At 42.3% G+C, this 12841-nt stretch overlaps 1 protein-coding gene across 8 annotated transcripts in view; it reads left to right on the forward strand.

Moving 5' to 3' along the window:
• Window positions 1-12841, forward strand: part of VWA5B1 (von Willebrand factor A domain containing 5B1) — a 124946-nt gene that overhangs the window by 85308 nt on the left and 26797 nt on the right. For 7 of the 8 annotated variants that reach the window (XM_072609144.1, XM_072609147.1, XM_072609143.1 and 4 more), the window contains 4 exons: window positions 6421-6589; window positions 8388-8578; window positions 10725-10932; window positions 11496-11846. In XM_072609144.1, coding sequence (XP_072465245.1) covers window positions 6421-6589; window positions 8388-8578; window positions 10725-10932; window positions 11496-11846 — 919 coding nt within the window. The remainder of the gene's footprint in view (window positions 1-6420; window positions 6590-8387; window positions 8579-10724; window positions 10933-11495; window positions 11847-12841) is intronic. The other variant, XM_072609141.1, reaches the window with a different exon arrangement.

The raw sequence follows: 12841 nt of genomic DNA on the forward strand, positions 1-12841 counted from the left end.
CCTAAGACCATCCATTCCACTTTTGAATGGCTAGAATTGTTAGAAATTTTTTCTTATGCCAAATCTAAATATGCTATTTTGCAAATTCTACCATTTGCTTCCAGCTCTGAGGCCAAATAGAACAAAATGAATTCCTCTTGCTTATGACAGTCCTACAAATACTTGGTAGATACATGTCCCCTCTAAGTGTTCCCTGTTCCAGGCTAGACATCCCCAGTTCCTTCACATAGTTATCATATGACATGATCTCAATTAAGGCTTTGAATCCCCTTAACTGACCTCCTCTGGATACTTTTCAAGTATGTCTTTTCTTAACTCTGCCACCCAAAACTGAACACAGGACACCACATGTGGTATGACAAAATCAGACAAGAGTGAGATGATCACTTCCTTTGAACTCTCTTCTACTAAAATCCAGAGTGCATGGTAGCCTGTGTCCAGCTTTCTTCCCCTCTTTCTCAAATAGTAAACTTTGTTTCAAGGTTCTCAATGCATTGATCCCAGCAATCAATTTATCCTTTTTGGTACAAATCAATCTTGAATTAGAAATTCCCATCCTTGATTCTCCCACCTTTTGAATGATGAAATTATCATTGTCAGGAAAATAATAACTGTTCTACTTAAGTCAGACAGCAGCTAGGGGGTCCAGGTTATTGATGTTCCCCATCACCACTGTATCATGCTACTTTGCCCAGCTTCATAGCTCTTTCTCAAACTTCTTATCTATTTTTTTTTCTCATCTCAATGTATTGTTATATACACTAATAATGTTTTTGTTTTTCCAGTTGATAATTACCTGATTGTGTTCCACCATGTTCTGCACCCCTGGTTCCTGTGTTTCCTCACAGGAAAATTTCTTCTTAATATTCAATGTCTCTTCCCTTTTCATACCCTTTTCCTTCTGAATAAAGTATGTCCTTCCATTCATAATTCACTCAGAGGTCACATTCCACCAAGATGTCTTAGTAATACCAATGAAGTCTATTTTTCCTCAGTGCATTAGCATCTCTCATTTCTTTTGCTTGTCACTCTCACTTCATGCAATTTTGTGAAGTCATCTGAGACTATATTGTTGGTTTATTCCTTAAATTTTATCCTTTGTGAATTTGTGGATACATCTACTACAATTCTTCTTTCTTCCTACTCTGTAGAGTCTGTTTTGGTGCTAGGAGTTTTCTTCTTCTCCCTCACGTTCCATTAAAATGTTTTTTGATCATAATTGCAATACTCCAGACAAATATATTTTTACCAACCTTTTTTAGATATATTCCATCCTTGGTCAAGAGCCTGTCATTTCTATAGTTCATGCTGTGTTTTAGAAATCCAAATCCCATTCCCAGTCACCATTTTTTGTAACCAATTATTCATTTCCCAAATCTGCTTTTCTCTCTTAAAGCCCATGCCTAAAATAGTTGGCAGTGAAGGAACTACAACTTATACCCTAAAATGTCCAGTTATGTGCCCAAGACTTTATAATCTTCAGAAATTCTTTCTATATTTCTTCTATCATCATTTCCCCACATAAATCACTATAAATTGTTACTATTTATTTTGTGTGACTAGTCTTGTGAGGTTCTCTGTCATACCTTAGATGCCTGCCCCAAGAAGACAGCAGACCTCTCTCTACCTCTGGACCCCTCATGGGAGGAGTAATCTCTTATTGTCCTTTCTTCCCCTGCCCTTTGTGGGGCAGAGGATTGTACTTGTAGGTCCATGACATTTCTTGGACAAACCTTGTTTCTTTTTGTTAATCTCAAGTGTTCCAGCATCCTTCTTGAGTCTGTCTTCTGCATCGTGTTCTCCTCTTCTCTAAACTCCTGGCATACATCAGGATTTCCTTTTTCCTCTCCAGCATCTTTTTCTTCTTTGTTTTTGCATTGAAGTCCTTCCAGATTGTTCTTATTTTGTCATATTTTGTTCATTTGTTTATTTTAAGGAACATTCCTTCTCTTCTAGAAGGCAGCCTGACTTACATTTTGATCGTGGATAGAGGTCACTTAGACATGACAGAAAAACAAGCATTACATAGTCTTGAAGTAAGGCACTGCAAGAAAGTCTGTCATGGGGAAGAGGAAGAACTAGGGTCATCAAGGAGTAATGAAAATCACTGGTCTAGGGATCAGAAGGACCCAGATTCAAATTCATGCTCTGCCCCTTGCTCACTTTGTGGCTATGGGAAAATTAAGTGGTGCAGCAGATAGTGCAAAGGCCTACACTCAAGAAGACCTGAGTTCAAATCCACCTCATATACTTATTAGCTGTATGACTCTAGACAAGTTACTTAACCTCTGTTTGCTTCAGTTTTCTCATCTGTAAAATGGGGACAAAAATAGTATCTATCTCCCAGGGTCCTTTGTGAGCATCAAATGATTAAAATCAAGTCAATCATCCAATATATATTACGTACCTGCTATGTGCCAGGCACAGTAGAATGCTCTGAGGATACAACTCTAAAGGATGAAACAATATGTACCAACAACGAGTTATGGGAATTATGACAAATATATGTATAACAATAAGGTTTACATATATACCTATATTCATACACATAGAAACATACATTTCCATATATACACAAAGTAGTTCAGTTTAAGGTTCTTTGGGAGTGAGGGCTACAGATTTGAGATCAGGAAAGTCTTCATGGAGATGGTGTTGCCAGAGCTGCATCTTAAGGAAGAGGGAGACTGCATGAGGTGGGACACTAGGCAGAAGGAGGGCATTGCAGGCATGAGGCATGGCCAGTGGAGATGGAAGGTCATGAATCAGGAACAAAGAGAAGGCCAGTTTGGCTGAGCGACTAAGAACAGACAAGGAAATAAAATCCAATGAGGATGAAAATGTTTAGGGATCAAGATTTTCTAGGGTTTTAAAAGATGTTATATTTTTATCCTAGAAATAATAGGAAGTCCCTGAGGTGTGTTAAATAGAGAAGGCATATGGTCAGTTTTGCACTTACGGAAAATTCTTTTATCAGAAGTGATGTATACATAGACTAGAATAGAAAGGGAATCTAGGCAAGAGGGAATGAGGATCAGAACTGAGGTGGTAGCTGGGGAGGAGGGAATATGATTATGTAAACTTTTATATCTATGAGCATTATGTATGCATACTATGTATGTATAGTGTATGGGGTGTTCAAGGAGGACTAGCACTTCTGTTATGAGGGTGTGCTGAGCTCTTTCAAGGCTGCTCACCCACCTTTGGTGTCTACCTAGCACTCAACTCAGACCTGTGGCTCCAAGAAGCTGTAGCATGTGCAACGGTAAGAGTAATACCTCTTTGCAAACAGGCCTCAGACTTTTGGTAAGTTAGTGTGGCATCTACTTGAAGTATGTGAAGACTTCCCCCAGCGAAATGATGAGAATCATTCTGTGAAGGCGGCTGACTCAGGTACTGTGCAGCACTCAGAGCTTGATCAGATATCGAAGATGCCAAGATCATCCACAGCATCCCAGGCCATGGCCAGTTGTCTTGACTTCTGTCCTACTGCTGGACTTCTATGACTCTGAAAGAGAGAGTGAGTCTGACAACTGTGCAGCTTTTTCTCACTTAAATCCAATTCCCTTGCAAGTCAAGACATCATCCAGTGTTGTCATTAGTGCTCTTTGGAAATAAAGGAAAAACAACACCTTGAAGAGTTTGTACACGTATCCGTTATTACTAGATTTCTTTCCCTGCCCCCAGAAAGAAGAATTATGGACAGTGGGTGGAAGTTTAGAATCAAATTTAGGTTTGATGTAAAGAAATACTTTCTAACAATTTACTGTGCCAAAGTGGAAAGAGCTACCTTGGGGAAATCATGAGTTCCTCATCATTGGAACTCTCTAAAACAGAAGCGGAAAAACCACTTGTTGGGGATCTGAAATTTAACACTGGAAGGTATTTCAGAAATTCAGCCTGCCCAACCATTGCCTCAGTTTTATAGATTAGAAAACTTGGATCCCAAGAAGTTGTGGCTGGCTTGCATTCACACAGGTAGCAGAGCTTCGGGATTCAGACTCAAGTCCTCTAACTACAAATCCTGTGTTCTTGACATTACAATACAATGACTTGCTGGATGTGATTGAGGGAATGCCTGTTCAAATATACAATGGCAAAAATAGGAAAGTCAGTCAGAGGTTCAGACTTGATAAGGAGGAGCCATGGCAGAGCGAGAAAAGAGCTCTGGATTTTAAAACAGTCAGAAGACCTGGGCTCTCATCCCACCTCTGTCTATATGATCTCACTACAGGAGTCTCTTCAACTCTATGGGTCGAAGTTTCCTCATGTAAAATGATGAAGTTAGACTGGAGGGCTTCTGGAGTCCCTTCTAGTTCTAAGTACATTAAATGATGTAACTCAGAAGAAAAAATTGAATTCAACTCATTGTGTAATAGACCTGAGAGCATGTATTGCTTGAGGAAAGTATTCCATTTGACAAGAATTGCTGGGACAACTGGAATGCAGTTTGGCAGAAATTTGGTTAAGTCCTACGTCTTATACCATATTCCACAATAAATTCAAATGGACATGTGACTAAATATTAAAAATCACATCATAAGATGGAAATCAGAAGGGAGTCAGAAAGGTATTTCTCAAACTATGGCTAGGGGGAAATTCTGTAATTAAACAAGGTAGAGCAGTGATCATAAAAAAGATGATTTTAATAGTATTTTATTTTTGTCCAATAACATGTAAAGATAGTTTTCAAATTCACTTTTATAAGATTTTGAGTTCCAAATTTTACTCTCTCCCTCCCCACCTCTCTACACAAGATGACAAGTGATCTGATCTAGGTAATATATGTACAATCACTTCGAACATATTTCCCTATCAGTCATATTGTGAAAGAAAAAACAGAGCAAAAGGGAAAAACACTCCTCAAAGTGAAAATAGTTCACACATACATGGATGCGTGCATGCATATATACATCAGTTCCTTCTCTGAATGTGGATAACATTTTCCATCATGAGTCTTTTGAAATTGTCTTGGATCATTGTACTGCTGAGAAGAGCTAAGTCATTCATCACTGATCATCATACGATGTTACTGTTACTGTGTACAATGTTCTGGTTCTGCTCACTTCACTCAGCATCAGTTCACATAAGTCTTTCTAGGTTTTTCTGAAATCTACCTGCTCATCATTTCTTATAGCACAATAGTATTTCATTATTTCCATACACCACAACTTGTTCAGCCATTCCCCAATTGATGGGCATTCCCTCAATTTCCAATTCTTTACCACCACAAAAAGAGCTGCTATAAGTATTTTTGTACATATAGGTGCTTTTCTCTTTTTTACGATCTTTTGAGATACAGACCCAATAGTGGTATTGATGAATCAAAGCACATGCACAGTTTGGTTGTCCTTTGGGGCATAGTTCCAAATTATTCTTCAGAATAGTTGGATCAGTTCACAATTCCACCAACAACGCATTAGTGTTCCAGTTTTCCCACATCTTCTCCAACATCTATCATTTTCCTTTTCTGTCATATTAGTCAATCTGAGAGGTGTGTGGTGGTAGCTCAACATTGTTTTAATTTACATTTCTCTAATTAATAGTGATGTACAGCATTATTTCGTATGACTATAAATAGTTTTAATATCTTCATCTGAAAACTTCCTGTTCATATCCTTTGACCACTTATCAGTTGGGGAATGACAAAGATCATGTTGATTACATGGAATTAGAAAGGTTTTGCATGAACAAGTCAGACAAGAAGGAATACAGACAAGTATGGGTTTGACTAGATAACCTGTGATGTTCCTTTCAACTCCAAAATTCTAGGAGTCCAATTTGAAAGTCAAGGCTAAAGTCTTGCCCAAGGAGACTATCCATTCCATTCCATTTTGTATGTACAGTTAGATACAATATTCCATGCTCATCACAGCATTAAGGAACTGCAAACACACTTCTGTGTGAGATCTAAAAGGAAAAGTTGTAACCAACTGCTGTGATGAAGTAAAGCTTCATGGAGCAGAAGGAATTTAAGTTGGGTTGTAAAGGGTAGATTCAATAGGAGAGAAGAACGAAGGCATAAGACATGGCAGAAGCAAAGGCATGGAGAAGAGACAGTACAAGGAGTCCTGGGGCAGAGTGGGGGGGGGGGGGGAGGGTGCAGATTATTGCTCCATTTAACTAGGGTGTTAAATGAGTTAGGAGGTGATATTGACGGTGCAGTAACAAAGTTGACAATGGAGACTGGCGCTAGATATGCTCTGCAGAAGTCCTAGCTCCTTGGGCAAGAGGGAGCCCCCAGGACATGATGCACTAGGGCTAAAGGGGAAGAGGAAGCTAATCTAGTCTCTGTCTCTTGCCTTTAGGCAGGGTTTTAGCTAAAACACTAGCCTGAGGAGTGCTTCTGATGGCTTGCACTTCTTTCTTGATGCTCTCCTAATTCCTGGACTTGTGTTTTCTCCTGTTGTTCCCTATGGCCAGATTCATCATCACGGTGCGCCACGCTCCCAGACCTCTGTATTCTACCAATCCCAGGACAAGGAATCTGCTCCAGAGAGTGAGGACTGCACCCAAGAGGCCCTGGTATTCAGCGCATCCCAGAAGAGTCAGAACATACCAGCATTCATCAGAGATGCTAATCTGGTCCGAGGTCAGTCCACATCCTCCTCCTAGGCAGCTTGACCCTGAACAAGAGGGTTGATTTAATTAGGGATGGGATTGGCTTACCCAAGTGTGTCTTTAGTCTGGGGAGGAGGGTAAGAGGTCTTAGAACCTGGAAGTGTCTTTGAGAAGACACTAGGAGGCAGTCAATAGAAAAACCCCTTCCAGCTGAGCTACTAATTTGTTCTATGGACTTGGGTGAGATGTTTTTCTTCTTTGGGTCCCTTTGTTCCAATACATTGACAAGTCTGGACTAGATCATCTCTTAGATGCTTCTGAGTGCTAATATTCTATGTCTTCCAATTCAAATATGATATTCTATATCCTAAAGTCCTTGCTATTTCTTAGCTTTCTTTGTTTTAATATTTGATGTTCTAAAAGACTTTCCAGTTCTATCATTCTATGTTTTAAGGAATCCTTCCAGCATTTAACATTTCATATTCAAAGTTCCCTTCCAGGTCACACATTCTAAGGTCTATGGTCCTTTCCATCTACAACATTTCATGTTCTAAGTTCCCTTCCATGTCTGGCATACTAAGATCCCTTCCATCTATAATAGTATATGTTTTAAAATCTCTTCCAGCATTAACATTTCATGTTCTAAGTTCTCTTCCATGTTTGGCATTCTAAGATCCCTTCCATCTATAACATTGTATGTTCTAAGATCTCTTCCAGCTCTCATATTCTAAGGCATGAGGTACCCTCCAGCTCTAATATTATGTATTCTAAGGGACCTTCTGTCTCTGATACTCTATGTTCTGAAGTCTGACAACTTACACAGTGTCTGGCACATAGTAGGTCCTTAATCAATGCTAGCTTACTGCCTGAAGTCTCCCCCATCCACAACCTTGCCCACTCCATCCCAGACCTAGATATTCCTATAGTAACCACTGTCCTGTTGATTGATCTGTTCTGTTGGTGATGTCCCAAGCACTAAAGGCACTCACCTCATCCATTTTGTAACCAGAGATGACTACATCAACTTTGGGGTATTACTGTAATGTATTGCCTTTCATTTAATTGGCACATTCAGCTTGGTTGAAGGGTTTTCACAGCCATTCTCTTTGAGTCCTCACAACAATACCATGAGGCAGTCAGGGCTAGAGTTATTATTCCCATATGACAAATGAGAAAACTGAGGCCCAGAAAGCTAGTGAAATAATTTACCCAAGGTCACACAGCAAGTTAGTTTGCAGACAATCAAGACTAAAAGCCAGGTGTTGGGAGTCAGTGTATTCCCTCAGTAGCCCTACTATGATATCTCTCAGTTGCTGTAGGCAAAAACAACCTAGGGAGGCAGTTCCATGAGATGAGAAATGAAAGTTGGTGGACCTCAAGGCTTAATATCTCTCAATAATCATGGTCCACATTTCTACAGTGCTTTGAGATTTATAAAGTACTTTCTTCATTGCACCCTGGAATATATGTAGTCAGTATTTTATAGAAGGGGGAAACTGAAGTTCCTACTAACCTAAGGGTAAAATCAGAAGAAAGTCTTTGCGCCAGGATTATCCAGGTCTCCTGACTCCCCAGCCAGTACTCTCACCACCGTGGCAGTCACTACCTTCTCTGAGGCTCCGTTTTCTCATGTGTAAAGTGGGGGTGGGGAGAATAAGGGCATGGACCTAGATGATCTTTGATGTCTCTTCAGCTCCAAATCCTCTGGTTCTAATGTGCTTGCAGACTCCAACTTTATATACTGTAGCATGGCTCTAGGACAGACTCATCCCTCCGATTTCACCTTCCGTATTTCCTGGGTCTCTAGCATCATCCTGTCTCCTCTCCAGGGATGGATCGCTCTGTGCGTCGTCGAGCATACAGCACCAACCAGATTCCTGAACTCAAATCATGCTTCAGGACCCCTACCACCAGTGACTCCGTCATCATAGCAGGGAAGCACCTCCTTCGGAAAACTCAAAGGCAGGACCGGCTAGACCATATCACACCAGAGCCAGGCCCATGGCAGGTTGAGTGCCAGGTACTGGGGAAACAATTTCCAAAAAAAAAAATTATTCATTAAGAAGGCAGCATGATGAGATTAGAACCAGAGGAGCTGGGTTCAAGTCCCATATCTGATAATCTTTACTCTATGACTATAAACAGACAAGTCACTCAACCTTGTCCTCAGTGTCCTCATCTGTAAAATGGGGAGATTGGCCAAGATAACTTATCAGGTCCTTTGTTGCTCCAAATCTGTCATCTATGATGATCCTGTGACTTCTGAGGTCCCATCCACCTCTAAGAGAACCAAAGTGCCACAAGCTATTCAGTGACAGAAAAAGATGACTTCCAGTGACAGGGAAGAAGGGGTCAGGAAATCAAGAAAGGCTAACTGATCTGGGACTGGGAGAAAGGAAGGTGGTAAGATGCAGAGAGGAGGGAAGGAAGGAGCGAGGGAAAGAGAGGGGGGAGGGAGAGAGGAGAAAAAGAGAAAAAAGAGGAGAGAAAGAGAGATAGAGAAAAAGAGAGAGAGGAAGAAGGAGAGAGGAGAGAGGAGAAAAGAGAGAGGGGAGAGAGGGAGAGAGAGAGAGAGAGAAAGGGCCATTGAGGGAATCCATTTCAGAGGACATGATGAGCAAAGACCCAGGGGGGAGAAACAGCATCCCAGTGTGACCAAAACAACAAGCTTGTGAAAGGAGAGCAATGTGGGAGGAAAGCCCAAGAGGTTTCATGTCATCTCCCAGCCTTCAGTACAAAGCTATTACAGACAACAAAGCACTGAGGACCTCCTGGGGAGATATCTCTGTGTGTCTGGGGAACTCTCCTCCTCCACTCTCCAGCTCTCCTTTCCCCATCCTTCCTTTCTCACTCCCCTCCCCAAACTCCCGCTTCATCCTTCCCTTACCCCCCGCCATCATTAGGCCCCCACTGACAGAGTGCTGGACTGAATTTTGAATGGTGTCTCCATAGTCAACTTCAGCATGAAAACATATTTGACTTGCTTTTTGATGAAGTCTGACACAAAGCTAGGAGGTAGAGCTAACATTCTCAAGAATTGGATTAAGTGAAGAGCCAAAAGATATAGACAGGCTAGAACACTGGGTGAAATTAAATAACTTGACATTTCAGAGGAATTAAATATTTCATAATCTTACCCTCTGGGTCGAAAAAAATCAATTTTCCAAGTATAAGATGGAGGAAATGTTGTTAGCAATTCTTCTTTTAAAAGATCTGGAGGTTTTAGCAGACCACAAGATCAGTAGGATTCAGCCCTGTGATGTGGTAACCCCAAATGCGAATACGATCTTGGACTGCATTAAGAGATGCAGAGCTCCTAGGAATGAGAAGATGAGTCTCTGTGTACTCTCTGCTGCTAAGACTGTTCAGGTCTGAATAGTACTATTAAAAGAGAGAGCAATCAGGGTGGGGAAGGGTCTAGATTGCATACTATATGAGGAATATAGTTCAAGAGAATGGGGACATTAGTCTGGAGAAGAGAAAACTTGAGGGAAAATGACAGGCAGCTGCAAGGATTGGAAGGGATAAAATACGGGGAGAGGGATAAAATTAATTGCTTCACACAGTGGGTGAAAGTCACACAGTGGGAAATTTATGCTGGACATCAGGAAAAACTTAACAATTAGAGCTCCTGGACAGTGAGATGGGCTGCCTTGAGAATCGGACCTCCTTGGAGGTCTTGAAGCAGAAACTGAGGGACCCTTTGTCAGGAATGTAAGAGTGAGGTGAGGGCTTCCTTTCTGGTAGGGGATGGACCAGATAGATGTTGAGATCTCTTCCAACCTTTGGACTCTGGGATGCTCTGGCTGACAACATTCCGGTCTCTTAGCCCAACACGTGTGAAATCAAGTCAATAATCCGTGATTATTCAGAGGACGTATTACAATTTATTTTAATATTAGTCTCAACCCAATAGACTAAGGAAGACAAATTTGCTGCAGACACAGTGAGGTACTCCGTAGCCAAGTAGATTGCTTTATGGATTTTCCCTAGTTTGTGGTTTTCTTCAGGGTAAGTAAGGGATGCCTGAGGGTTGAGGAGGAGTAGGGCACTCTGGGGCATGGGAATGGAACTGGGGAAGGAGGTGATGAATCGAGATAGAGAGTCCCCCCGCATCAACTCCCTCCATGGGGACTCACTTTCTCACTCTCTTATCCCTATCACAGCACTCGAATTGTGAGAGCCCAGAACTCCAGCCAATCAGGATCATGGGAAGTCCTCGGAAGTCCATGCCACGCCCGGGCTACCTCTCCTTCCCCCGCGGGCCTGAAGGCCAGTCCCGGGGCCCAAAGAAAGATCAGGACCAGTGGGACACAGTCCTGTCCCTGAAATCCTCTTCCAACAGCCACAGCCACTGGGACCAGGGTGAGAATGGTAAGATGGTGGGAAGGAAACTGGTAGGGAAAGCTATGTGTGAGAGCTTAATAAACTACAGACCTCAGGAGGGTCGGAGATACCCAGGACTGGGCGGCTCCCAGCTACAGAGAGTGGGTAGGAATATAGGTCCAGTGGGTGTGGTCAACCAAGGGGCACCAATCTGTGAGTGCAGATGGAAGCAAACACAAAAGCCCACTCTTCCCTCACACCCCAACTCACAGTTTCAGACATACTATGAGTGATTGATTAGGTGATGCAATGGATAAAGTGCCGGGCTGGAGTTAAGAAGATTCATCTGGCCTCAGACCCTAGCTTTGTGACCCTGGGCAAGTCACTTAACCCAGTTTCCTCATCTGGAAAATGAGCTGGAGAAGGCAATGGCAAGCCACTCTAGTCTCTTTGTCAAGAAAACCCCAAATGGGTTCATGAGAAGTCAGACACGACTGAAAAAAAAAAATCTGAATATTCCTCTGTGAATATCTGTTTGGGTTCCAGGAAAGCCCTTTAGTGGGTTGAATAGTAATACCATTCACCTGGATTCTGTCTCTTTCCATCCATAGAACCAGCTCAGGACCCCTCCTGCCCTTTCGAGTCAGATCTGGAACCAGAGCAGGAGTCGCCCTCCAAGGGGGATGCATCATCTCAGGCCATACAGAAGGAACCTCTAGGCTGCCCCCTGGCCTCCCAACCTATCTGCAAGGCTGTGGTCAAAGGCATAAGGAATAACAAGCCTGTGCAGTGGGAGGTAGTCTTTGACCTGGGAGCCCTGGACCAGGAGCTGCAGATCACTGACAGCATCAACAGTGAGTGTAATGGTGACCTTTGGAGAAGGACCTTCCACCACTTGGCTGCCAAGGCCATCATCAGAGACTTTGAGCAGTTGGCGGATATGGAGTGTGAGATTGAACCCGGTGAGCACCACCACCCTGCACATTCTCTCCCCTTCCTCACCTATGTTGCCTTCTTACCCCACCCCCTTCCTCCATGAAATTCTCCATCCTTTAAGATGACATCTTCATCTTCCCTTACTCATCCCTTCTTCCTTGGGCACCTCTTACCTCTTCCCATAACTTCTCATTCTCTACCATCATTCTGTATTTTCCAGGACTTCTCTTTCTTATCCTTCATTCCATACCCTCCCACTCTTCTGTCCCCACTGGCTCTTCTTCTTCCAATGCTTCTCCTCCTACATTATTGCCCCTACTACCCTACCCTTTCTGTCTTCTGGTGTTGTCTCCCTATGTTGCTGGTACAGTGGAAAGAACACTAAATTATCTGAGTTCAAATCTCACCCTTGGCACTTACTTAATGTGACATTCATTCACTTGACTTCCATGGATGCCTACTACATGCCAGGAACTTATCTAGGGGTAGAAAAGAAGCAAAAAACAATCCCTGCTCTCAAGGAGCTTACAAACTGATGGGGGAGACAACATGCAAACAAATTTCTACAAAGCAAGCTACATAAAGTATAAATAGGAAATAATTAATAGAGGGAAGACACTGGAATTAAGAAGGGCTGAGGAAGGCTTCCTGTAGAAGGTGGGAATTTTAGTTGGGACTTAAAGGAAGCCAAGAAGGTCAGTAGTCAGAATGGAGAAGGGGAGTATCCCAGGCAAGGGGAACAATCAGAGAAAATGCCCAGAGAAGAGAGATGGAGTTTCTTTCTCTCAGAACAGGCAGGGGGTAAATGTCACTGGATTGAAGAGCACCTATCAGGAAGTAAGGTGTAACAAAACTGGAAAGGTAGGAGGGGACTAAATTATAAAGGGCTTTGAATGCCAACCACAGCATTTTCTATTTGAAACTGAAGGCAACAGGGAGCCTGTGGAGTTTACTGAACGATAAGATGAGAACTTTAGGAAAATCACTTTAGTGTCTGAATGAAGGATGGGTCTAAATGGGG

The sequence above is a fragment of the Notamacropus eugenii genome, chromosome 5 (assembly GCF_028372415.1).
Source record: "Notamacropus eugenii isolate mMacEug1 chromosome 5, mMacEug1.pri_v2, whole genome shotgun sequence".
NCBI lineage: Eukaryota > Metazoa > Chordata > Mammalia > Diprotodontia > Macropodidae > Notamacropus > Notamacropus eugenii.